This window comes from Varanus komodoensis, unplaced genomic scaffold (genome assembly GCF_004798865.1).
Source record: "Varanus komodoensis strain SLA01 unplaced genomic scaffold, ASM479886v1 scaffold43, whole genome shotgun sequence".
Classification (NCBI taxonomy): domain Eukaryota; kingdom Metazoa; phylum Chordata; class Lepidosauria; order Squamata; family Varanidae; genus Varanus; species Varanus komodoensis.
In genome coordinates this window covers 6,217,260-6,244,347 of record NW_025335985.1, presented here as the reverse complement: position 1 = coordinate 6,244,347, position 27,088 = coordinate 6,217,260, and the positions used below count along the sequence as shown (strand labels likewise).

At 52.0% G+C, this 27,088-nt stretch overlaps 2 protein-coding genes across 6 annotated transcripts in view; one reads left to right on the top strand and one right to left on the bottom strand.

Annotated features, from left to right (window-relative positions):
* UBAP1 (ubiquitin associated protein 1) overlaps positions 1–27,088 on the bottom strand; it is a 63,869-nt gene that overhangs the window by 3,752 nt on the left and 33,029 nt on the right. For 2 of the 5 annotated variants that reach the window (XM_044443826.1, XM_044443827.1), the window contains exon 7: positions 11,379–11,470. The exons of the other annotated variants lie outside the window; for them this stretch is intronic. In XM_044443826.1, the coding sequence (XP_044299761.1) occupies positions 11,379–11,470 (92 nt within the window). The remainder of the gene's footprint in view (positions 1–11,378; positions 11,471–27,088) is intronic. 5 annotated transcript variants of the gene reach the window in all.
* On the top strand, positions 1,142–27,088 carry KIF24 (kinesin family member 24). Its single transcript, XM_044443830.1, has 12 exons — positions 1,142–1,749; positions 2,123–2,312; positions 4,233–4,330; positions 6,219–6,434; positions 8,454–8,541; positions 13,729–13,850; positions 14,201–14,306; positions 15,836–15,907; positions 18,359–18,468; positions 21,112–23,433; positions 23,910–24,003; positions 26,011–27,088. The coding sequence occupies exons 1-12, from the start codon at positions 1,142–1,144 to the stop codon at positions 26,149–26,151; spliced, it is 4,167 nt and encodes a 1,388-aa protein (XP_044299765.1). The 3' UTR covers positions 26,152–27,088.

Below are 27,088 nucleotides of genomic sequence, written 5' to 3'. Positions count from 1 at the left end.
TCTCAGTAGAGATGTCTTTTTTAGGTACCTGGATGAAGGAGATGAATTAAGAAACTAATAACTGTTAGGACCCGGTTGGTGAATAGAAAGCCATCTTTATTGTGACAAAATGTGTTAAGTAGATACTGTGCTATCGTCATAGGTTTATAAGTTTAATTGGTGCTTGGGGACTGCAGGATTCCAGCCTTCTCAGTGGCTGGTGCTCTGTAGCCATCATTTTGAAGACAGCAGCTTGTTAATCTTGGCAGGGTGGCCGGAAGAGCCCGGCTACACACGTTTTATTAAGTCAGTGAGACAGTTGGGGGATACATTTCTTTCTCCGCTCACCAGTTAAAAGCTGTTGTGGAAGCAGTAACGCTGAATGCAGGGTAAAAAAGTCCTGATAAATCAATATATAAAGTTGAATGTGGTAAAGAAAGTGAACTACCAAGCTAGCTGGTAGGTTAATTATTTAATGCTTTAAAAATTCAAACAGATTCGAACAATGTCACCCACATATAAATCAATTTAATCTGTTATTTAAACAATTGTTTTTCTTAACTCAAAGCAGCATACCAAAATCATAATACAATTTTAACATCAAGGTCATTTAAAATCTCACTACCACAAAGCAACAAAGTTTATGGTTCAATTCTCTTTTACTATAACTTTTATTGTATATATTATTTTAATTTTTTTAAATCCCCCAGTTGTGGAACATGCTTCCCAGAGAGGTGCCAATGCTTTTTTTGTTCTGGTTCCTAGCCAAAACCTTTTTACTTTCTCAGTTTTTAAAGTGTTGATAGTATTTTAAACTATTTTATCCTTTATCAAGTACTGGCATTTTGGAGTTTTAATTCTTGTAACAGTTCTCTTGTTTTAATTTTGTAAACTGTCATGAGAATCCTGGATAAAAGACAGCATAGAAAAGTTTATCTTAAACAAACAAACAAATTGTACACTGCACAGAATATAGAATGGTCTATGGGGTGGTATAAAAATGTAATAAAGTTGAAAAATCTGGTCAGCCTATTAATAATCTGAAATGGAATTTCTTTGGCAGCTGTGCTTGATGGATTGTGTCCATTTCAAAAAATCTCTTTTTCATATAGAAAGAGCGTAATTGTCTGTCTTTATTTATTTAGCAGCCGCTCAATAGAAGATGGCCTCATGTCTATACGAATGCCTCTGTGAGGCAGAACTCGAGAAATACTATCCCCATTTCATTGCCCTTGGCTTTGAGAGGATTGATGAACTTGCCAAAGTCTCCATGAAAGATTACGCTAAACTGGGAGTACATAACATGAAGGACCGTAAGCGTCTCTTCCAGCTGGTTCGAATAATCAAAATGTTGCAGGCAGAAGAGGAAGCAGTGGGCAAAAGTCAGCCATATTTGCAGTCAGGTGCTGTTTACCTTCAGCCTCCATTGACTAGATCTGGGCCTCGGAGACAACTCCAGTTTGACTCCCCCTCAGAGGAAAGGGATGGAGGAAGAGAACATGAATCCGGATCATGTACATTATCGAGCTGTTCAGTGAATGAAGATAAAGATGATTTAGCTGCAGTGTTAAGCCATGACTCTGAGTACAAAATCCTGAGGAAAGACTCTCCGAACGCCCCTGCGACATGGGCAGAATACAAACTGGGCAATGCCGCTATCAGTTCATCAAATGATATTGGCCCTCTCCTAGGGGACACGGAAGCCCCCATTGTACAGAGAATAGCTCATGTTTCAGGTTACAACTATGGAGTGCCCCATTCTTGTATCAGGTAATAACCTCGCCTTTCTACCCCTTGATATTCAGAGTAAGTTAGTTGTGGAATTTTCTCTTCCATGCAAGATGCAGGAAAGGGCCAAGTTTACCAAACAAAGATAACATTCTGCAACCAGTGATCTCAAGTATTGTTTTAGCAATACACTCTGCATATGCTGGCCCATTTTAATTAAAGGGTGGGCAGAAAGTAGAAGTTCAGATGTCTTGGATTTCAACTTCTAGAAGCTCCTTCCTGCACAGCCAACATTCAGGAATGCTGTGATCTGAAGTCCAAAACATCAGGAGATCTCCTTTCTGTCCACCCTGCTTTAATTTGTGTGATGTGCATTGACTTTGTAACCATATGCCAAACTTCCTGTGTTTTGTAGACCTGCTGATTCTGAAAAAGAAATGCCATGGACGGAGACAGACAGAATCTGTGTATGTGTTCGAAAACGCCCCCTGGGCTTGAGAGAGGAGCGTCGTGGAGAAGTGAATATCCTCACGGTGGAAGGCAAAGAAACGCTCCTCCTCCACGAGAAGAAGGAGGCAGTGGACCTCACCCAGTATATTTTGCAGGTGACAATGCTTTTTGCTGCGCTGTTTGAACTTTCGGCATCGCCTGGGATGTATTAAACTGAAAATATTAAGTCGATCCATTTTCAGTTATACAGATTTTAAAATTGCACTACAGAAATGAAATTTCATTGCCTAACTATATGTACCTAGCATTTAAAAGTTAAATAGTTCCTTGAAAATGAGCACTTGCACTGACTTTTGAGGCAGGAGCTTAGGGTTGCCAGTTTCAGGGTGTCGCTCTATCCACTGAGCGAGTGCAGTTTTTGTGCTTTGCCAGGATTTGCAGAAGTAGCAGGTGGGTCCTATGTTCTGATGCCAGGTAAGCCACTCTGGAAAAGGTGGTCCCCTCCCCCTGCAACTCTCTCTCTCTCTCTCTGAGGGCTGCAACTCCGAAGGCCCCTTTAGAAGGTAGGGTGACTTGAGGAAGGTGATTATCGGGTTTGCGAATGCTCCAAGCTGTTTAGGACTTAACTACGTTGCTTGGAAGGAGCAGTTCTAGCGGTGTTGATAATGTTCTTTCTAGCTGCTCCCAGATAATAAGCATGTGTCTGTCCTTTGTGTTACGTGGAGTGTCCAAATGCAACTGTGTCTCAGTCCAATACACTAATAGCCAAGCACAGATTGCAGTTGCCATGAAGGGGTAGGGCTGGAGCATCAGCCATAGCTGACGGAAAGCGCTGAAAGCCATTTAAGCTACCAGTGAAATGCTGGACCCTCTGGCACCCCTCCGACTACAGACCGGTTCTTCTAAGGGTGTGGGACCCCGTCCTGAATGCAGTGAATGCCGGTTTCTTGGTCAACACACATTCATCAGGAAGTCCATCTGTCTCGAGCATGGTTTGGTATAGGGCCATTTGATGTTCCAGAGTGGTGCCTCTGAGCATATTCAGAGTGCCATGTCCTCAGCACTGGGTAACGGGAAGAGAGAGCCCAAATGGTGTAGTGGTTAAGAGCACAGGACTGGGACTCAGGAGATCTGGATTCTAGTCCCCAGTCATCCATAGAGCCAGCTGGGTGACTGGAGGCGGGTCACAGACTCAGCCCAGCCTAACTCACACGGTGCTGTTGTGGGGCTGAGATCAAGAGCAGAAGGAGAAGAATGATGTAAGCTGCCTTTGAGTCCTTGTAAGGCAAAAAGGTGGGATATACCGCTAATAAATAAAATAATAAATAATATATCCTTCCCAGGCACTTTAGATTAAGGGATGGCATGGGCTAGGTTAGCATGTTCGGTTTCCAAGCTGGTATGAACGCCAGTGAGCCCTTGGGGCAGCTGTCATGTCCTTGGACTTGGACTTTTGTGACTGGGAGCTTTGCAAGGAATTTAACATCCTGAGATGTGCAGGGATGCGGGGCTCCCAGAGGCTCCCAAAGCCACATACAAGCTAAAGAGAACTTGTTTCATTCGGAACAATGAAACCTTCTCTTAAACCTTATTGAACTGAAGGGGAGCCAGACCAGTGCGGAGGCCCTAAGCATTGATTTTACTCCTGAATTTGTTAAATGAGGATTGCATTGAAATGTGTATGAATACATTTTAATCCCGGTTATATAAATCTTTTGCCTAGACATGTGTTTGAGTTTGCTTAATTTCGAAGAAAGAGAGTTGTGTGGAGTCACAGGAAGCCAGCACTAAGAGTCCATAGCCTGATTCTGGGTTGTGACTTTCATGCTGCAGGCATCACACTATCACTGTGCAGTGAGAGAGGCAGCGCCTGCATTTTCTGTTTGCGGAGTCTGTTGGCCTGTGGCCTCTGGTGACCGGTGCGTGGTGCTGCCCTGTGGCTTCAGCTTGGCTACGAACCCAGATTCCTCTCCACTGTCAGTGGGGCCACATGCATGGCGTGCGTTTTGTCATCATGCGCAGAAGGAAGCATTCCTTTTCTTTTCAATGCTTAAACGTCCCCTTTCCTGTTTCAGCATGTGTTTTATTTTGATGAAGTCTTTGGGGAGACTTGCTCCAATCAGGATGTGTACATGAAGACTGCTCACCCCCTCATCCAACACATTTTCAACGGGTAGGGTGCCATCGCTTTTGTTAACTGTGTGTCTCTGAACCTTTCCATTGTCCGCGTGGGTCTTCCCTGCATCCTCCTTTAAACCATCGCCTTTTCCATGCTGTCCTATATCTTACTAAAACATCAGCCCAACAGGCGGCAGCTGAGAAAAAAGGGCATTCTGTGTTTGGGAAATTAGGAATCTACAATAAAACTGTTCAGTTTCATTATGCCATTGTACAAATCGACAGTGCAGCCACACTTGTAAGAAAGTGCGCAGTTCATGTCACTTCAATTCAAGGAGGATATGAAAAGGACACCCAAAGGTCCAAGTGGCTGGAATAGCTCTTCTTTGAAGAAAAGTTGTGATGCTCGTCATTATTTTGCCCAGAAAAATGGTGAGTAAAGGAAGTAAATGGCCTGGAGCAAGTGGGTGGGGAGAAGGTTGTTCCTCTTTCAAAGTACTAGAGCCTGGAGCCACGGTCACTTTTACTTATGTCTGCAGCGGTCTGAGATCAGCAGATCTGTTGTAAAAGCAGCGAAGGCCCAGCTCTTTCAACACGAACAAATGCATTGTGGCCTGACTCTTCTGGGGCAAAGGCACCCTCCTGTTTTCGCTGGAGGGCGTGACCCCGGCTACTCTGCTTACTGTGAATGTGAGATTCAGAGGCATTCTTGGGCTGCTGCTCGATGGGCCACGTGGCTCACCCTGGGCTGAATCACACTTTCCATGACTTTTCACCCTCAGCTAGAAGGCGAGTGGCCTCTTGTGGCCACTCAGGAGTACAGGTGCTGGGTTGAAGTAAAGGCTCGACTTTCTCCAGCTGACGCTGCTGGCCTTGAGTTGCTGTTCCAATAAAGTCCTGCCAAATTCAGTGGGCTTCACACTGCTGACACAAGAAGCTTGCAGGTTTCAACTCTGGATGTACCTGGGTGTCTTTCTTTCTATCCCAGGAGTTCAGGGGGCCCACCCTTCTTCAAACTGGTGTCCTGCATGCAGGCTGGGAATGATGGGAATTGCAGACCAGCACATCTGGCAGGCACCAGCCTGAGCTGGGGTGACGGTGTCTTGACCTGAGCTTATCCTGTGCATTTTTTTCAGTGGAGCAGAAATGCCACGCTTTCAGATCCAAGCAGTCTCTTCCACTCCGTACTCTGTGGAACGAACGCCTTCACCCCGTAGGCCCATCTCTTCTGGCAGTGTGAGCGGGGCAGCGTCGCTCTTTAGCACAGTCCCCACTCTCCTCTGGCTTTAGCATGTCTTCAAAGACGTAGGCAATTGTTCACCGGCGTAATGTCGGTCTCCCAAATAATAGCTGTGGCTTAATGAGCAATGCCCCCCCCCCCCCACTGTGCCCTCAAATGATCCCCCCGGATCCCGCGGCAGTTCTGCCTGAGGGGACAGAGAGCAGCAGCCCGGTGAGGAGAGAGGCTCGCGAGCAGTGCGGCTGAGCAGTGTTTTGACAAGGATGCTCTCCATACCCGGAATAGCTAACCGGGGGAACATCTGTGGCAGCAACTACAACAAAAATTAGCACATCACAGCTGTCCTGTACCATCACTGAATTTTAGTGTGCTTGTGTGCACACACACACACACACGCGTGCACAGGCATGTACACTAAAGTTTGCCTAGGTCCCCTTTGCCTGATGATCCCTGCATGCTCTCCCCGCGGATCTCCTGCTCTAAGCTTTGTGACCGTCTCCACAGCCAGGCCTGGTTAGGGTGTTCTTTTTACAGAAAACAGAGGGCATGTGAGGGTGCAGGAAACTTCCTGGTGGATATTTCCTGGCTTCTGCATTTGGCTCTGATCATGAAGTTGGAGCATCCAGTGTCTGTGCCTTAATCTTTCATATTCTCCTGAAGAAAATGCCCCCTTTTCAAGGCGCTTCTCTTTCTTGTCTTACAGAGGCAATGCCACTTGCTTTGCATATGGGCAGACCGGTGCTGGTAAGACCTACACCATGATTGGCACTCACCAAAACCCTGGACTGTATGCCCTGGCTGCTAAGGATATCTTCAGGCAATTAGAAGCTTCCCAGGGCAGGCAGGACCTTCACGTCTCGATCAGCTTTTACGAGATCTACTGTGGGCAGCTTTATGACCTGCTGAATGGAAGGAAGAGGTACTTAAATCTGAGAGCTGAGCTTTTAAGACAAGGGCCATAAATCAGGTGGCGCTGAATGCCGCGTCTAGGGAGGAGGAGCTGTCTTGCCTGATGCCTCACGAAAAGCTGCCCAAAGAACCGCGCGCCTCGCTCAGGGTGCCTCTGGGGGCTTTTCAAACTGGGTTTACTTTGGGGAACAACAGCCCAAGACCCAGAGCCAGAGTTGGGAACATCCCCGAGAACGACCTGCTGGTCCTTCTCTTGCCACCAGCAAGGCAACAGGGTGCGTGTGAGGGCAAGCAATGACTGGCCCAGCTGTTGTTCCAGGTGGGGGAAGCCTGCCCACCTCCCTTCCCGCTACGTGCATAGCTAGCATAGGGGGCTCGGTGGACGTCAGACACCCTTTCCCTTTCCATCATTTCTGGCAATTCTAGCAGCCACACAAGCTTGGAAAAGTGCTTCATTTCAGACATAACTGCTTCTCTTCTGGAAGAGCTCCAGTTCGTGCACGGCCCCCCCGCATTCGCTTGCTTCCCGTTCTTTAGCAAGGTGACCCGAGGAGTGTGCCACTGTCTGTGTGCTTAAAGGATCTGCTGTTTGGCACAAGGTGGGACGGGTTGCTTGAGAAGAGCCCCTGCAGAGACAGAAGAGCGCCAGCGTTCCATCATCTCTGCAGGTTATTAACTCGGTGCTCGATAAGCGACAATTTAAATATCAACATAATTAATTTCCCTCACGACCAGTTGTCCTGGCTGATACACTCAGCAGTGTTGCTGCCCCTCAAGCGTGAAATACAGAGAGGTGGGAAGTGTGGTGCTCTGTATTCTGTCTCTGAACAGAAGGGGCTGTACCGTGAAATCAAACGGCAACAACTGTTCCCACCGGTGGCCCCCCACCTGCCTCATGTACAGCCAGAATTCTGCCTGTGTTTGCAACTAGACCTTGACTGTTCACCGTCCACAGTGGGACCCGCCTGCCGGCGGCCACTGTGGGTGGCAGGACGTCATTCTGGGGAGCCTCCGGCCCAATCAACAGGCTCGCCCTGCATTTGCCATTCGCCCGCTGGCGCCACCCAGGCACTCGGCTGCTTCTCATCTGATCAGGGGCAGCAGTGGATGTGGGGAAGAGGCGTTTGAGTCTCTCACAGGCTTGGAGAGGGCAAACGTGCTCCACCCAGTGAGGGGGAGGTGTTGCTGGTGGGGCTTCAGTCCACCAGGGAGGAGGTGTTTGGCCTGCCCTGGATGGCATTGTGCTGAAGAAGCAGCTGCACCGCTTGGAAGGCGCGAGTAAATCCAGCCTTGAGGAGCTTGCCGAAGCGATACCCGTGGAAGGAAGCAGCTCCAGCCCGCTCCTTTGGGACCCCACGCTGCCTTGCCGTCTTCACCTCAGTGATGCCCTCCAGGTGTGTGGAGAGTTGTAGCCTAATACATCTGGAGCATCCCAAGGTGGGGAAGGCCACGGGCGGCTTGCTGAAACATGCTCCGAGTGCTGGAAGATAATTCAGAAGTGAGCTTGTTCAGAATGTGGCAGCCAAGTCATTGAAAGGAGCAGTTCTTAAGTACGCGTACTTCCACTTAGGTTCACGGCCTGAGTAAAAGCACCGGCTCTAAGCAGCCTCCACCGCAGGTATCGAAAAGGCCGCTGTCTGTTGCGTGAACCTGTCTGTCCACTGAGATCATCATCTTCCAGAGATTAGCCAGGTCAAGGGACAACCTTTTCTGGGGCCGGGGGACTTGCTTGGCACCCACCTTGTGGCCGCCTGGGAGTCAGGTGAAGATTATTCTGTTTCCCCGGCTTTTGGCCAGTGGCCTCCTGAGCCGGCGTTTGCTCCTCCTGCCCTGGATCGCTGTTTGTCTCAGTGGCCCAGACATACCAATTTATTGCGGTTACCACATGCCAGCTGCAGTCTCTCCAGAGGGCATTTTGTGGAAACATCCTTTTTGCTGTGCTGCAAATATATAGATTCCGATATTTTTAAGAAGCAATTTGCGCGGTGCTCTTTCCAAAAGGACATGATCCATGTGGCTTCTCCGGCAGGCTTTTTGCGAGGGAAGACAGCAAACACGTTGTGCAGATCGTCGGGCTGCAGGAGGTCCAGGTGAACACTGTCAGCCTGCTCCTGGAGGTAACCTTGATCGGCGGCATGTGCCTCGTTGTCTCCCGTGGCCCGTGGTGCACGCAAATGTGATCTGCACCCCCCTTAATTCTCCGCTCTTGCAGCTTCCCCACACGGCAAGAAGCAGCTGGACTGGGGGAGAAGGTGGGGCTGCAGGGTCAGACGTGCTCTTCTGGCCATGGTACAATGGAAATGCTTTGCAAGACCCATAAAACTGTTCTGATGGCTCTCCAGGGGTCCCCATCGTGCTTCGGGTCACAATTGGGATGGGCAATATGGTCGGTGAAGGTATGTGACTGAGCCCAGACTAACCTAGAGGCAGCTCCTGTTGGTGCAAAGAAACTGCATCTGCCTGAGTCCGCTGTGGAGTAAGTTGCTTTGAAATCTTACTCCCACCTCCCCCAGCCCCCTGCATGGTGGAACACTCTGTTTGGCAGGGGTAGCCCTTTGCATGGGAAGCCATGTCTTCGGAACAGCTTAAAACATGAAAGGAAACATGGGACACGTGATATCCAGGGATTGCAATTGGATGGCAAAGAACTCCCTTTCTCTAGCAAAACTTTGCATGGAGGTTTTAGACCTTTCGCCTTTAAAGCTACAACATTGGTCCCATGACGTGACCAGAAATGTTAACAAATAAATCATGGAAAAGTGATGCAAGCAGAGAGAGGAGGGAATCCCAGAGCAATAAAAGCAGGTCGCCCTGTCCGTAAGAAGACGAGCCATTTGCTCATTTCCTTTGCATCCAGGAGATGTTCTTCGCTTTTCCCGTAAGGCGCTTTCTCCCCTCCTTTCTGTGCTCTGAGCCTAGAGCCAGATCTAAGGCACCAGCGGCAGTCCAGACTCTGTGCCCACGTGCGGACAAAAGCGCTGCAGGCGGCCACAGCCTTTTGAACGGTCCCAGAGAAAGCCCTGTTGACCTCAGTGTGGCACTTACTGCTGTGAAGACAAGTGCAGCACTTTGCTGAACTTTTGTATTGCTGCCACTCCAGAGGCGAACTAGTGGACGCAGCGTCCTTCTTTGCCAGCGGGACCCAAAGATGTGATTCTGGCCAGCAAGCGCCGAGTCACTCTGTGCTGCAGCTTCACTCGGAGCGCTGTCCTCGGCAGTTGGTGCCTTTTAAGCTCCCCATGAATGCCACTGAATGTGCATCGTGGCCGTGCGTTAGCCTTCCCATTTCCAAACACGGCCTTTTATTCTATTTTCTTTCAAATGTAACTGTGGGGTGCAGCATCAGAAATAGTCTCCGCCCCGACAAAGGCAGCTCCCGTTGAGCTGTGTCAGAATGCCATGGCCCGCTGCTGCCCCCACTTCCAAGCACAAGCACAAGCACCTACTCTGCTTTTTCCAGCTTTAATGCTCTTGCTTTTGGAATTCACTGTTCCTTTGTGGTGTGTCTGAGATCACAGCTGCTTTAGGACAAGGGGAGTATGTTTCCTTCTGTTATCGCATCCTACAAGTTAAAGATTAATTTCCTTTGTATTTTCATAATGATGCCTATTATCATTGGCAGAGAGCCAGTGCGGCGTCGTGGTGGAGAGCGTGGGACTGGGACTCAGACGATCTGGGTTCTAGTCCCCGCTCAGCCATGGAGCCAACTGGGTGACTCTGGGCCAGTCACAGACTCTCAGCCCAACCTACCTCGCAGGGTTGTTGTTGTGGGGATAAGATGGAGGAGGGGAATGATGCAAGCCGCCTTGAGCCTTTTGAGGAAAAAGGCAGGATATACATCGAAAAATAAATAAATCGAAAAATATTATGCCAATAATAGGGTATCTTTATATCACCCTTCAGCTATATTCTCAGGGCAGTTTGCAATATAGAAAGTACACCCCCCACCAATAAATAGCTTCCACAAGATCACAAAAGCAGCATAAAACAGCAAGATTTAAAATGGTATCCACAAAGCATGAAAAACATAATATCTTTGGCTGGTGCCAAAAAGACAGTAAGGGCGCAGTCCAGTTGAGATGGCCATCTGCCCTCAGACTTGAAGGCTTGATAATCATCTGGTGCAGAGCAAGAGGAGGGGCAGAGTCGACCTTCACTTCCCTGCTCGTCCTGCCTTACATTTTCACTGTGTCCAGCTGGGACTCCTCAGAGTGCTGGGGAGGCCACAGGATATCCCGTAGTCTGGCCTCTGGTATTCGCTCATTGCTGCCCCCGCCCCCCCCGGGAATACGCCCTTTACCCCCTCCTGGCAGTTGAGCTCCTGACCTCTGAGGGAGAGCTGGCACAGGTTTTTCCACTCCAGCAGGGAGGGGCGGCAGAGCATGGGCTCCCAGCCACACAGCCAGAGCTCTGCTTCACTGCCAGATATCCGAAATAACCTGTGGCCCTCCAGGTGAGGTTTAGGGGCCACAGGATCAGTCACTCCGAGAAGCACAGGAAAGTGTATTCCACAACAGGAGTGATGAGCTGAGAAGCCCCCTGCCCACTTTGTCTTCCCTGCCTCATCTTAAATACACGAAGCATGTTAAATAACTTGGCATGTGTAAGAATTGTGTATATAACCCAAAATGACTGCAAGGAAGTGCCACCCAAAGGCCTGTTAAACCCAAAGGGGTGTCTGAAATGTGATGAGCCGCATGCTTGGCTCCATCACTGCATATGAAAGGGCCTCCTTTGTTCGAGAGGCCCATTCCCATGGAAATAAATCCCACTGAAGTCATCGGGACTTATTTCTGAGTAGACTTGCATAGGGCTGCGTGCTTAGTCTTCCCCAGATTTGTAACAGCTGATAATAGTCAAGTTCAAGGAAGTGGCGGCTTTAACATAATTGCGTTTTAGGGCTCAGAGTTTTATTATGACAAAAACCTGGAAATGTGAGAGGCCTTGGACTCACATTAGACTTAAAAAACAGCATGGTTCCCATTTTTTGTCATCCTCCTCCACATATGTCAGGAAGCTCGGTGCCCAATACTGGATGCAGCAATACTGAAAAATACAGAGCAATAATAATCCATTGCTTCAATTGTCCTTCTGTATCTCATGGGCTTTGGACCCATTTGGTGACATGTTAAGAATTTTAATCGAAGTTTTCTAGATTTGGGGTTAACGTTTCAGGGCTTGTTTCTCTAGAGCCACTTGGGCTGTTACGCTCTGCCTTCCCCTGCATGACCCACACTCAGAATAAGCAGCAACCAGCGCAGTTCCCTTGCCTTTGTTCTTGCTGCTTTCAGAATTGTGCGACCACTTCTCTTCCCTCCCTCCGCTCACTTGGCTCAGCCCACCTGGAAGGTGCCGTTTCCCAACTGTGCAGGGCTCTGTCTAGCCTTAACCACCTGAGCAGAAGAGCACCCTTGCCCAGTTGGAGTTCAGCCCCCACACTGGACAGAAAAATGGCCCCAGACCCAAGAGATTTGTGTTCAAATCTTGCTCAGTTGTGGAATTGCACGACTGTTCAGTTCTCAGTGTGTGAAACTTGGACGGAAGTCCAGCTGTGAGAATCTCTCCGATTCCTCGGTCTGCTGCATTGGCCAGGAATTCTAATTGCAGTGGGTCATTTCAGCCTTGCTGCTTACTTTGGCAGTGCCTCCGCACCGAGACCGATGAGCAAACTGGCATTAGGCTGGGCTGCTTGCATGGCTCTCTGCTTTCTGGCTCACTCAGCACTCCAGTGTCGTTAAAATATGAAGCAGAGAAGGTTTAAGAGAAGAAACAGTTCAGCTCACCTGTAGCCTCAGCAAAAGACACTCTGCTCTGTGCTTTTCCGCCGCGTGTTTCTTCTGCATGGACGGGTTCTGAAGGTGTTTTTTGGGTAGTCTTAAGTGATAAATGGTCTGTGTGAAAGGCCTCGCCATGGTAATGAGGACTCAGCAAATTATTCCCTTTACAAATCCGCCTCTTGGTTTTATGACAGTGTGTGTTGACTGTTGGTGATAATTATAGGACAACTGACAAATAAAAGCCTTTCACTCAGCTGTTACTTCCCCACTGCCTAATATTTCTGCAAAATGACAGGCATTTAAATTTTGAAAAGACATTGGCTGGAGAATGAGTTCATAACCAGAAAAATGTGGATGGAAGGAGCAAAATGATTTCAAAACAGTTGTTGCATTCTTTATATAAATTCACAGAAACATAAAACAGTAGAGTTGGGAGGGGACAGAAGGCCATCGGGCCCAACCCCCTGCCCCGTCCAGGATGCTGAGTTAAACCATCCCTCTCAGATGGCTGTCCAGCTGCATCTTGAATGCCTCCAGTGTGGGAGAGCCCGCCACCTCCCTAGGCCATGGGTTCCACTCTTGTACTGCTGTAACAGTCTGGAAATTTTTCCTGATAGCTGGCCAGAATCTGGCTTGGTTTAACTTGAGCCAGTTACTCTGTGTCCTGCACTCTGGGGTGATTAAGAGGAGATCCTGTCCTTCCTCTTTGTGACACCCTTTCAAGTACTTGCAGAGTGCTAACATTGAAACGGTGCACAGTTCTTTCAAGGCAGCAGCAGCAACATCTGCAGCTCTGACAAGATTAAGTGCTGTGGGAAGGGGGGAATCCAGGCCCTGCCCCTGGACTTCAAGAAAGGTCACACACGGAAGGGGAAGTTCAGTGAAAAGGCAGGTGCTCAGGATCAGTTAGGAAGCACCTGAGCGATAAGGGGATTTTTTCATCAGGCTTTTACACACTGCAGTAGAAGGAGCAAGATGCACGGACTGAGTCGAAGAGGGGATGAGGCGGCCTTTCTCCACGAATGGGGGTCAGCTTGCCTGTTTGCATCTCCTGGAACTTGTATTGCTGCCACAGCCAAGGCCCGGGCTGGGTGGTGCTCTGCCCTTGCTCAGGCTCTGGCTGATTTCTCCCTGGGCTTCAGGAGCGGTGCAGCAGAGTGACTTCTGGCTGGGGCAGGGATTTTCATGGAAACAGAACGAGTCAGGAGGGACCTCCCGGGCCATCTAGTCTGACCCCGGCTCCAGCCGGCTCCGCTCGCGACATGCCCATTTCCCCCCTTGTCCCCACCCGCATCGGCCGTGGTTGCATTAATCCGCGCTTGCTGACCGCTCTGCTAAGCGCTTCCCGGCACCTGCTCTTTCCTCTGCAGTCTGCGCTCTGTGCAGGGCGTTGAGGGGAGGGGTAGCCTGGCTTTGGCACAGGAGCGGGACAAAATGGTCTCTTTGGCGCCTTCCATTTTGGAGACTCTGAACGAAAATAGGCGTGGGTGAAAATGCATGGAATTTGCTGCTCTGGCTTCCCCCCAGGTGATTCTGAAAGGAGGAAAGGAGCGCAGTACGGGGGCAACCGGAGTCAACTCGGATTCCTCTCGTTCCCATGCCGTTATCCAGATTCAGATTAAAGATGCGGCAAACCGAGTGTTTGGAAGGTGAGCGATCAAGAGTCGGGCGCTTGGGCTGATGTGGCCGGGCCTTGAACTGGTCTTAGTAGACCTCATGTCTCCAAGACTGCAGAAACCAGGTAAACAAAATCTACCCCCCAAAACTTCTCAGGCTTTTACCTGCTCGTGTTATTTAATTCCTATGGCGTGATGGTTTGTATTGTGTCGTGAACCACCCTGGAAGTCTCGAAGACTCGCTGTGAGGCTGGCTTAATTGGGCTTGAGCAAGCCACAAGGCTGAGAGCCCGCCCCACAGGGCAGCTGGGGCCAGACCCTCACCTGGGCTCCACTGGCAGGAGGGTAGGGTGCGCTTAACGTAACTCATTTTGTTTTCCCAGGATCTCCTTTATTGATCTGGCCGGCAGCGAGCGAGCCGCTGACGCCAGGGACTCTGACAGACAGACGAAAATGGAGGGGGCAGAAATAAACCAAAGCCTGCTGGCTGTAAGTTGGCGTAAAATGCATGGTGCGGGGACTGCTTCAAGGGCGGTAGCGCTCAGGGCTGGAGCTGCCCCCGCGGGGTCTGTCCTCAGCACCTCTGCGAACGGCTCGGGGGGCCTGCGCCCGGAGTCACGGAGAACGCCGGTCATCCCGTGAAGGCAGGACTGAGGCAGGTGGACCCGTGGCTTCACCCATTGCAAGGCAGAATTACTTTTCCGAACGCGGACATGCTTGTTGGCTGGGGACGCCGCATGGAGTAGCTTGTATTTCGTGTCAAGCGCCGGATGCTGTTGCAGGAGCCTGAGACTCAGAGACCAAGGGCGAACCAGCGTCTCCCCGACATGTCACGGCGTGTTTGCAGGCTGCAGGCAGCCCTGCTTCTCCTTGGGCAATTTTTCAGGGGCTCCTGCAACTGGGCAAAGTGCCCATCGTGCAGTGAGAAAGCTGTGCGTTCTGCTTCTCCTGGGTGCCACCCCCCCCACAACCCAGAGGATGCCAGAAATGGGAGCAGGAAGCATTGCCCTCATTCCAGTTTGGTTTCAGGAGTGGCACCACGCAGCCAGACCTCACTGGGTCTGTTGCATGTCAGGAAGATCATCCAGGAGGCTGCCTAAGAGCAGCGAGAAGTCGGCTATTAAAGAGGCCACTGAAGCTCACCAGACAGGCTCCCCCAGTGCTACATCCTGCCCCCAGGGCAACCAGATGCCTGTGAGGCTGCCCGGAGGCTGCGTGTGCCCAGCACCCTCCCGCGTAACGCCCCCAGGGACGGCTCTGCGGGGATCTCCTGCCCCTGGTACCAGAGGATGTGTGGCTGCCTGCCTGGTAGCCACTGTTGGCCCTGGGAAGGGGACACGGAGCGGGAGCCGCAGGGGGTGAGGCGGACTCTGGCTGAGCCCTTGAAGAGCCTCTGCCAGCCAGATGAAACAGGCAGACCGGGTGCCTGAGGAAACAGAAGGAAGCTGTGCCTGCTTGCACAGAACAGGGATGGGCAATGGGGTGCCCTCCAGATGTTCCCCACTGCAGGCCATCTGTTCCAGCTAGCTCAGCCAGTGGTCAAAGTTATGGGAGCTGTAGCTGCTCGCGCAGGCCAGAGAAAGCAGGGATCCTCACGCTTCCCTACCTCCCCAGGGATAACCAGAGAAAGGCGAGTTGGCCACCTGTTATTTTAAGCAGCTCCGACGAAATAAGAGAAGCCGGCTTAGAGGGCCCAGTTGTTCTCAGCAGGAAACAAACATCCCCCTGCAAAACCCATCGAGGAAGCGAACGGTTGCCCCACTGAGCGCATCCACTGGGAAGTAACTCAAGGGACCACCCTACTGTCTGGCCCAGGCAATGCAGTTCTGGGCAGAGGCAGTGGGGAGGCGACACCGGGCTGCTATTCAGTGGGGGGGGGGGGACACTTTTTTTTCAGGAGATGTGTGCTGTTGTGGGAAACTGCCTTGTCTTGCGCTGCCATGTGCGGCACTGTCCCAGCTGCGGCTTGTGAGGCCACTGTGTCCTTTCTCTCTCTCTCTCTCTCTCTCTCTCGCTAGCTGAAGGAATGCATCCGTGCCCTGGACCAGGAACACGCTCACACTCCCTTCCGGCAAAGCAAACTGACGCAGGTAAAGTCCCGGCCAACACCAGGCGCCCTTCAAATGCCCGAGGGCCACTGTCAAGAATCGGCAGAACCGTTTACCTGAGGCTTAACGGGAGGAGGAACTGGAAGAATGGAGCGGTTCGAGTGACACTAAAAGGACGGGAAAGCTGCATATTTCTGAAGGAAGGCAAACACCTTTTCGGGGAGAAAGGGGCTTAACAAAAATCACAGACGTGCATCTAGGAATCCTGTTGAGGTCACCGGTGTATTGGCTAGAGTGCCAGAGTATGGCTGGGGAAACGCGGGTTCAGGGCTCCACTCACCTGTGTCCGGTCTCGCTTTCAGCCTAATCTACGTCACAGAGTTGCTGTGAAGTCAAAAAGTGGGAGGGGAACTGTGCAGGGCGCTCGAGGTAAAAATGCAGTGCGGGGCCTCGTTACCACATCACCCTGGCACGCGCATGCACACCCGGAGTCGGCGGACGCACGTCCGGGCAGATCTTGCACCTAAAGTCACGGTGCACTGCAGGGCTGAAAACATCCCACTTGCTCCAGGGACCCTGGTGACCGAACAGAGGCAAAGCCCCAACCAAGAACGCGAGGCTCTGCTGCAGGCCATGCGAGGTGGGCAGATAGGCGGCTCTGACACAAGATGGGGCGGTCGGCCGGGCAGGCCCAGTTCAACTGGACCCGGCAACCGACACACGGCACTGGAAGCACATGGAGAAAGAAGCGTGGCGGCGGGGAGCTGAGGCTTGCCAAGCGGGGCTTGGGTGAGGGTGCTCGGGCTCCGGCAGGCGTGGCTGAAGGCTGGGGTGCAGCGGGGCAAATTCTGAATCTCAGTGGCATTGTCTTGGGTACTGCAAGGCACAGAACTGGTGAAGAATAGGACGCAGAAAGGCCAAGCTGCAAACGTTTACCTGTTACAGAGGGACAGGGGTCTACGGAGGCTTTTCCCTAAAATCTGGGAGTTCATCACAGGGGACCGGATATTAGCCCTGTGGGGGTTGCAGGTCCTGAAATGACTGGAACAAACCCTCTGCCTTCGTGAAAGTAGTTGGGCTGTTTTCATTCCCATGAGGATGAAGGCTGTGATGGGAGCCTGAATGGGCTCATGCCCAGTTAAGCACCCCCAGAAAGAACCCAGCGCGCTTGGGCAGATGCAGACCGACCAGCGCCGAGTCCTGGGCGAGCCTGCTTGCCGAATTAAAAATAGAAGTGACCAGCTGCTTGCTGAAAAGTGAGCTGATGTGGAAGTTAAGGGGGCAAACTTGCTGCTTCCCGCTGGGCTACCGCTTGCTAATGTCACATGCTGCCGTGCCGGAGTTGTTTCGCAGGAACAAGAGAGGTTCTGGGTTGATACTGACTTTTTGTATGATTTGCAGAACTGGATAGTCAGCTGAGCCGAGCTGGCCCGTTATTATGGGTGCAAAAGGGTTAGGGGTCCTACATCGCACTGGGGACTTGCACCCAGTGTTCACCCCATGCCTGATTTCCTGGCAATGACGAGGGTGATGTTCATTAGTGATTTAGTGAACAGCGTGTCCTTCTCGCCAAGGTTCCGGATTGGCCAATCCAGAATTTTCCTTGTGTAGCCCCATTAGAATAGTGACTCGGCAATCAAAAACACGCTTGCACTTCTCACGCTCTGTGCTTCAGCGAGGGCTGCTCCTAGCGGTCTGGCTACGTTTGAGGTCAGCAAGTATAAATGCCAACCTTATCCATGGCAAGGGCTTGCATAGCCAGCCCTCTGGAGCAGAACGGAGATCCTCAAGTCGAGGTGGGTGAGACGTATCTCAGAAATTACAGCGCGTTACGCTCCTTGGTGATGGTATCACAGCAGAAAGCAAAAGCAGCAGTGATGGCCAGAAAAAAAAAAAAAATCCAAAACCCACGTTAGTGTAATACCTTTGCTGAGCCAATGAAAAGGTCACAAAAATGCACACTCCGGAGATCCCAAAGCCTCTCCTCAGGCAGCACCTTGCAAAGAGCAGGCTGGACAGCTGATGATTTTGAAATCCTCGTGGCTGCATGATCAGCCTTGAGACGAAATAGGACAGATTCGGATTAGGCTCCCGCACGTGATGTGATGGTCTCGGGGACCTCTGGAGTTGCCCCGGGAGGAGCGAATGGCCAGAACATCTGAGCCCCCAGTTTTTGCAGGTATGAAGTCCAGCTTCTAAAAACTCCCTCCATCTCGGCAAAGCTTGCTTGGCTCCTTTAAGGGTGGAAAGCAGAGAGACGCGAAGTGTCCTTTCGGTTGGCTAACAGTGCTGGAGATAATTTTAGATTAGAAGCCAGACTTTGCTGCTAGTCCCTGTGCACAGCTGGCATTTTGAGAAGTATTCTCTTAATTGTGTCGTCTAGTTCGGCTTATATCCAGCCTCTGTCCAGCGGCTAAGGGTGGGTAGGCACAGTTTCAAAAGAGGCTTTTCTGCTTCAGGAACTCAATGTGCCCTTTCCTTCCCTCAATCAAGGTCCTCAAAGACTCTTTTGTCGGAAACTCCAAGACGTGCATGATAGCCAATGTCTCCCCCAGCCACGTTGCAACAGAGCACACCTTAAACACCTTGCGCTATGCGGACAGGTGAGTGGCTCCCCGGATCAACCCCGGGAGAAAATCCAGGCCAGGCCAGGCTCCATCTCGATAGGCCACAACGCAACGCCGACCTCCTCACCTGGCTGCCTGTTGCCTGAGCGGCAGCTTCACGCGTGCAGGGTCACCTCGCAGGCCGGCTCCTGTTGCCCCGGAGACAAGAAATAGCCTGCGCCACCTTCTGCCACAGGGGCTCGACTGGTCCCCACTTTCTGCCCCACTTCCTCTACAGACTTCTTACCAAAGAAACAAGATACTGGTCTGTCTCTCAGGGAGGTGAGCACTGCAAGCCTCGCTGGAATTGCCCCGAGCCGCAGAGTAATGACGATTTCGTCGCGCTTGGCTGCCAACGCAATGCAACGCAACGCAGGCATTCATTCCCCTGCAGCTTCCAGGTGGCTTTCTTGGCCAAGCTCTGCCTTTAGCTAGTGGGTCAAAGTGCCCAGCAGAGCACACATTTCTGGACACGATCCTGCGTTAGCTCAGCCTCGCTCCGTTGCACTGAGCGAGAGGTACTCAGACTGCTCTTGGGCATCACAGTGGGTTTTTGTTATAAATTCCGTGTTCACAGAATTCCTCTAGTGTCCGTATGTATTTTCAGCCATGCTGCTTGGGTGGCGTAATTCTGCTGCAGGGTATGTGGTGGCTGCAGGAGAACTCTTTCTCCGTAGGCCGTACCCTATCGTCATTTCCCTGCAACGAGCAAGAGCATCCTGTGGAATTCTGGGACTGGTCATTTGCTTAAGGCATCACCCTGCGCCAGTTTAGACGGAAACTCCCTGGGTCCTACCGGGCACTGGGGACTTTTTTATATTTAAACACATGCAGGATTGCGCCATGGGTGCATGTGAATGGTGGTTTCTAGAATTTCTTAATGTTACAGCTTTCTAATGAATGTGCAGATGTGTGCACTTCCTTACAATACCAGCAATGGTTTTGTGGTGATGGATGGCCTCCTTTCCATTTATAGGCAGTGATGTACCACCGATAACACACCTGTAAATTGTTCACTGTCCTGGGTACATTTGCTTGTATTTGCAGCCACAGATTCGTAGATTCTTTACAGCTAAGTTCCTCTCCTCTTCCATCCTCAAACAGTGAACTGGTTGGGTTACTCCACGTGAAATAGCTGTTCCCCGTAAGTCCTCTCAGGTGGTCCAGCGTGATGTTGTTGGACCACAGCTCTCTTGAGCTGTAGTCAGCAGAAGCAAGGATGAAAGATGCTGAGACTCGAAGGCCACATGTTCCCCACCTCAGCACTAGCAGAACATCAATTCTTGTGACTTTTCTATTGGAACAACATTAGATGTAACCCAGTTGGCATCTTCTAGCTGTGCACAGAAATCTCAGCAGGAGTGAAGGAACTCTGTGGCTTGTAGTTTTTGGCAGAGCTTTCACACAGCAGAGCTTTCACACTGGTAGCCCCAGTGCTTCTCTGAGGGCCTGCGCATCCCAGCAGCCCAGGAATCAGGTAATCCCTTCGCCTGCTCTAATGCCTCTTGTCATCAGCTCCAGCTTCAATGCAGGAGGTCTGAACACCCCAAATGGCTGTACAGATGGGAGGGAGGGAGTTTGCATTGATATCATCAAGTATAGACTCTAATGTGGCCTCAGCTTCTTCCCTGTAGACCTAAAACCTAAGCAGGCACTCCCTGGACCTGGACTGACTGCCCTCTCTTGCCGCCCCACATCGTCCAGGCCCTGTGACCCATTCTCTGTCCTCTGCGAACATTTTCCTGTGGAAAAAATTCACGGAGGTGGGAAAAGACCTGTCCTCCCCTGCAGAGGAAGGCAAAGCTCAGGGAACCCAGGTCCCATTTGGATGCCAGGAAGCATTTCCTGACAGTCAGGACCCCCAGGGTGTGGAATGGGCTTCCACGAGGGGTTGTTGAGGCCCCATCGGTGAGGGTGTTCAGAGATAGGCTGGACGTGCACATGGCGGGCATGTCGTGAGTGGAGCCGGCTGGAGCCGGGGGTCAGACTAGATGGCCCGGGAGGTCCCTTCTGACTCGCCCTGTTTCTCTGTTTCTGAGATGATGCTGGGCAGAAGCCATGTCTTCTACGGGCACGTACTGTAGCTTCAGGGATAAGGCCTGAGGGAGCTTTTCCTGCTAGTGGAGCTGCACTGGCTTGGATGGACTAGAACCAGGATGGGCGGCTCTCTTCGTGAGCAAAGTGCAGTGGCTGAGAGGCTGCCCTGCAGATTGGGACGTCCTGCGTTCCGATTCTCTGGCCCACTCTGAGCTCCCATGGTGGTTTCAGCAGGGGGATCATGCCGCTGCCCCACCCTGCAGGGTAGCGGTAAGGATTGCAGCAAATGACAGGTCTGGTGCTGCAAATGTGTCTGAAAATGCCATGCAAATGCGAGGTGTTACCTAACCGTAAAAATGGCCCTTGTCTAAAAACATTTACTTGCCTGGCCTTGTCAATACTGGGTTTGTTCGCTGTTTTTTGCGACTAATTCGTTGGCGGTTTCAATTAATGCGAGGTGTCTTGCTGGCTTTCAGAATGGCTTATGTGCCATTTTAACTCTGGGTGTTAATTTATTAGAATTGCATTTGATTCCTTTCACATAAGCTGCCTAGAGCTGCTTGTCCCAAAAGGCAGCCTGACCATCTTGGTGTTTCGTTCCAGGGTGAAGGAGTTAAAAAGAGGGATGAAATGTTGTACCCCTGTTGCAAACAGGCGGCCGACTACAGGAAGCACGTCTCCCAAGCGCATCCAGAGCTCTCCTCGTGTGCAAGTTGGGGAAAAGAGTTCTCCCAAGAAAGTAAAGCTGGGACTGCAGCGCCCCCTGGTGCTGACTGCTTCGTCAAGGGTGAAGGCCTCTTCACTGCTGGCCCACCCCGGGCAGCCCCCTTTCTCTTCTACCCCAAAAGGACAGGCGCGCAAGGGGCAGGTTGGTGCACAGTGGCTTGGCCACGTCAGCCCGGTGAAAGGGGCTCTGAAGGCAGCCAAGGCGACGGCCGAGGGCCCCCCTCAGCATGCCGAGAAGAGCCACGTCGGGAAGGACCTCGTGGCCAGGAAAGAGGGTGGCCAGGGAGATGCGCAGCAGGGCAAGTGCCTGAAAGCGCAGCCGGTGAGGAAGCAGCTCATACCTCGAGCCGATTTCCCCCTCGGAGACACGTATCATGCGCTGGCCCACGAGGGGGACGGTGGGAGGCTGTTTGCCGAGCAGTGCACCGCTGCCTGGACGGGGCTTCCGCCACACCAGAGGGAGAGGGAGCAGCACCTTCACCGTTACCACCAGCAGTTCCAGCAGCCGCCTCTTCTGCAGCAGAAGCTGAACTTCCAGCCTCTGGAGAGGTTTTTGGCCCAGTACAAGCCTCGGGGCCTCCAGGTGAAGCACGAGGCCCCCTGCCGGACCCCTGGCTCCCCCCAGCACTGTGATGCAACCATGCAGCTGGACGAGTTGGACGACAGCGACTTCAGTGACGATTCCTTCTCTCCGGGGCCGAGCCAGCGGAAGGCTCAGGCAGAGGGCCGGGGGGACTGCAGCCAGGGCTCGTTCTTTCTCCATCAGAGAGAGTGCGGGGCGGACGGTCCGGAGGTCCAGGGCGGGCACGAGCTCTTCTCCGAGCCTGGGAATAAAGGCGCAGCCTTGCCAAGGGGGAAGGAGGCCGCTAGCTGTGAAGAAGGCACAAAGAATCGGCCTGGCTGGAGCAGAGAGGAAGCTTCAGCACTTGAGTCCCCTCCACGGAAGGACATGCCAGAGAAGCCTTACTGCTCACAAGAGGACAGTGCTGGGTGTAACAGGACAAACACCAAAGAGCCGCTGGCTGGGCAAAACCCGCCCAAATTGGCGGGTCTGCCTCTGAGTGACCAACACTGCTCCGCGCCAGAAAAAGCTGCACAAAGTTCACCTTTTGCGGGTCTGTTGGGCTCCACAAAGACCATTGCTGACAGCTTGGCAGAAGGCAGTGTCAAAGGTCCACTTTCAGGAATTGCAGAGGGAGAGGGTCTCCAAAAAGAAGCAGGTCTTTCTGCGGGTCAGGATTGTTCCATGGACTTTGCCTCTGGAGCGATGGCCCCTTTGACAGTGACATTCCTTGATGTGGGGACAAGCAGCACTTCTGAGGAAGACCAGTCCCAGCCGTGGGAAGGAAAGGCTCTACTGGAGGAGGAGGAGGAGGAGGATGCAATAGAAGGAAAGCCAGTTAGTCCCACGAAGCACTGGGACTATGAGGACACCAGAGAGTTTTGTGGAAGTAGAGCACCCTCTCTGTCCAGCGTTTATGAAAGAGACCAGTGGAGGAGAAACACCGGCAAGGTGCTTTCCCCACAGGCCAGACCCAAGTGGCTCTCCCAGTCTTGTCACAGCCCACAGGCCTCCTCCCCCCGGGGGGTCGCATCGGCCTTGAACGAGCTGCACGGCTGTGTCTGTGGCTACTCTGCCGAAGACGCAGGTCTAGTGGGTCTCCCTTCTCCCTGCACGGACGAGGGGAGCAGCGCGCGTCTCCATAACCTCCAGTTCAGTGAGTATGTGAGCAGCCTGTATTACGATGCGGACACAGAAGCGGCCACAATCGCCCCACTGAGCTGTCCAGGGCAGTTCGGCTCGGGAGAAGACGACAGCACCAAGCCCAGGACGCTGCTTCAGCGTATTGAAGCGGTGGAGCAGTCTTTTGTGTCGAGCACGTTGTCCATCTTGGGCCATGCAGGAAGGACGGACTCCCCTGTGGAAAGCAGCCTGCTGCAGCCTGGCCGGGCATTCAGGCAGCTGGAGCTTGGCCACGCGAAAGAGGCATGCGGGGTGACCTTCAGCAGTGAGGAAATGGGGCTGCTCAAGAACCGGCGCCCTCAGAACATGCTTCCCCATCCTCCTGATGCTGTGGAACAGGATTCAGGGCTTGTCTCCAAAGGCATCAACATCACAGTCGCCAAGAAGTCACCGAAGGCCTGTGGCCAGAGGGAGTTACCCGATAGCTCACTCCCATTCAAGGGAACATTGGAAAGGTTAGTATTCGGAATTGTCCTGCCCTCCCCCTGCCCACTTTGCGAAAGCACCTGGTCATGTGCCGTGGTCGTCACTTGCCAGGGGACATCTCGGGTGCGTTACAGGTCGCCCTTGTCGATAGCCAGCCAGCCTGCTTGAGAGAGGCGGGGCAGTTGCCAGCCTGCAGCCGTGGAGTTCCTGGGTCCAAGTTTGCCCTCTGTGAGAAAGCACTGGCAATTGCCGAGCCTCCGATCTTCAGCTTATGCGAATGGGAGAGAAATGTTTTGACCACCCAAACCCAAATGCTTGGACTCACTGTGGATTCCGCTCCCCCTTTCCCGGAAGCATTTGCCAGGTGGCCATAGAAGGCTCCTGGAACACGGATGGAAGCACAGCTTGCCTCTGCCAGATGAGCAGAGCGTTGCCAAAGGTGCTTGCAGCAAGTAGCAATGAGGACTTTGGTTAACAGGTTATTTATTCTAGTTGTGTCCTCCAGGCAGTTTGTGCTCCAAATCCACCGAGAACAGCTGGACGAGATGGCCGGGCTCTGCTTCCAGGAGGAGAGTTTGATCCGCAAGATGTCAGCCCTGGTGAGTGTTTCCACCAGGCACCTCCTTCCAGGTCCCTGGCGCCGAGTCTTTCCTGCATGGACCGACAGTTACTGTTGAGACCGCAGAACTTGTAAATTGTGGACAGGGAATTCTGGGCACACAGAGGAAATTCCTTCCAAATAGAACCAGATGCACAGTGTTGACTCTCCCAGGGGCCAAGCTGCTCCACACAGCGGTGGAAGCCAGCCTGGAAGGGCAAGCCGTTGGCAGTGCTGTGGCAGGGCTGGTCCCGCTCGGCCCAAGTTGTCCTTTGGCGGCACAGCTGCTTGGGGCAAGGAGCCTCTGCGTGTGTGCCCGCCATCCTGCCATAGCCTGTAACTCTGCGGCTGAGTATTACGGATACCTTCATTGTATGCCCACGACTGCACTGCTCCTTGATAGAAGAAGTCAATTAAAATTCAAGTGCTCATCTCTGCGGGTTGCAGGATAGCGTTTGCACGTGACTGGAAATCCAAAATCCCAAATGCGGGGAAGTCTAGTGCCGGTAAACCAGCCTCGACTCCCTCTTTGTCATTTTTCAGGGCAGTCATTTGACATGACAAGTTCCAAGACAATTTTTCCGTTCTCACTTCCAGTACTCAGTGCCTTAATTATATGAAAATGCTCATTATTGTAATTCATCTGTGAATTTCTTGCAATCGACACCAGGACACACAGGGGAAAGCTGCAGAATGTGTTATCGGCCACAGATGTCCAAACTGTGAGCGCCCCAGCTTCTCTAAGAAGGCAGAAGAGATCCTGAATCTATTTGCCCAGCCAGTTCAGGTGTAGGATTAGCTTTTGGACAAGACTTTGGACACATCAGAGGAAAGAAGGTGCTCCCGGGCCTTCTGTACTCCAATTCTCTCTAGCAGCATCCATCAGCTTACTACACATTCAACAGCAACACAAAGAAAAGATACACATCAACTAAATGAGGAGAAATGAATTTCCCCTAAATGTAAAACCTGGATTGTTTGGGCCTTACTGCACTGGCTTATTTTAGGCTTCCATCCTGGCTCCAGTTCTGTATAAGCTGTAATTCTGCGACAGCTGACTCTGTTATTTCCTCTTGAGGTGTAATTTTGGAACCATTTGGAATGATGTAGAAGGTAAAATACAATGTTAGAATGGAAAATTCATGTGGCCTCCTTTAGAAGAAAAATTGGAAACGAAAACCATCAGAATGATTTCTTGAGCACAGAGCTTCCGCGAACAGCATACCCAGGTGTTCGGTTTGATGCAGCAGCCGGACTCTAGTGCAGAGTATGTGGTTAGGCCCATTGGTTTTGTTGGGCAAAGTGACTAAGAGAGCGGGCCTATGGTCCCTGGTCACCTTCTGCGGAGGCCAGAGGACGCTGGGGAAGCCCAGCTCCGAAACAGAGTTCTGACCTTGCAGCCACAGCTGCTGGCCAGAGCAAACTCTCCCACCTGCCCCTCTGAAATTAGGAACTGGGCCTCAGAGGAGGTAAAGGGTGCCTTCCAAGGGGCCAGGGAGGGGAGGGGATTGCAGGGGCTGGGGTGCCACATATCCCATGTCCTCTGTGGTTTCCTTCCTTCGAAATTCTTCAGCCAGATGGCAGAAAATAGCTGCCCAGTGAAATTGTAGGATGGAAGGAGCAGGGAGGCTGAGGCTCCCCGCTTCCTGGCTGGACAGTGTGTAAATGTCTGAGCTCAAGGGTGCAACCCAAGGGCTCCACCCTAAAAGGATGACTGTTCATTTGGATGTCCTTCCAAGCACGCAATTCCCTAAGAAATCCAGAGCATGAAACGGTTTCAATGTAAGAGTCCTGTAATTCCATATTCAGCCACAAATCAGATGTTTAATTGGGAAAAGTTATTTTCTCCACTTACATTCCTGATTTGTGAAACTGACAAACGACCTGAGGGCCAGTTTACGAACTCTGTGGCTCCTCCACGGTCTGTCCCCCACTTGCCCATCAAATAGCGCTCCCCTGTAGAATGTTTATTCCTCACCACCCATCTTCCCTTGGTTTCCGCTTTTAGGACTTCAAGGACTTTGTGATGCAGCTGGACACGATACTGATGCTGAAATCCAAATGCATTCAAAAGATGCAAAGCCAGCTGCAGCCCTTCCTAGCAGCTGCTTCGAGCGGGGCAGCACTGCTGACAGCGTCCCTGACATAGCCAGGAGGCCGCGGCAAGGCAGGCCGTTGGAGGCCGCGGCCTTTCTGGATCAGCCACTTCAGCCAGCAAGACGTTGGGCAGTTTGGGTCTTATCCTTGGTACGTCTTAGGAAAATATTTAAGGGGTGAACTCCAGATCAAGAAGAAACCTGGCTAATGGGCAGGAAACCGAGGGATTTTGGCATTCCTGTGCTCCCCCAAATTCCCACTCGCAGTGGCCACAGCAATTGGGAGCATCCTGGCACCTTTCCAGTGGCAATTCTTGGTCCTGCAAAGCACAGACAGTCCCCAAGCCAGCGCAAGCCCTGCTTCCAGGTAACACGCTTTGGAAAAGGAGAGGCGCCAGCTGCCACCAGTGGAACAGTCCCTTGCGCAGCTAGGCTTCCAGGAGGACGAAAGTGAGCCACTGGGACTGCTTTCTGGAGAGAGGACTCTTTCCACAGGGATTTCCACAGGGATGCTCCCTGCCGCAGCATTTTCCACACATTTTGCATTCGTGCCTTGACTATCCATGGTTGTGGCTCAAAGGCTCCTACACTGAGTTTCAGTGTGCAGGTTTCTTGAAGGTCACAGTGTGTACAATATGCATGTTGGACTACAACTACCATCATTCCCCAGCCAGTGTGACCAGTGGTGGCTAGAAACACCGGGATTTGCACGGTAGCACATCTGGCAGGCACCAGGCTGGATCAGTGGGCACGAGCTATGAAGCAGGAAGCTGGGGGCGGGGGGGGGGGGTTACTTTCGGAAGCCTTTACATGTCCTGGATTTGCCCACCCTGTGGCTTCACTTCAGGAGGCAGGATTCCTCGGTGGGAAGTTTGGCAGAAACAAGCCGCTTCCTTGAGGTGCCAGAGCAATTCTGCATGCGGCTTGAGGAAGCTGCCTTCCACAAGCAGCGCTCAGCACCGGGTTCATGCTGCTGTTTGCAAGGAGGAA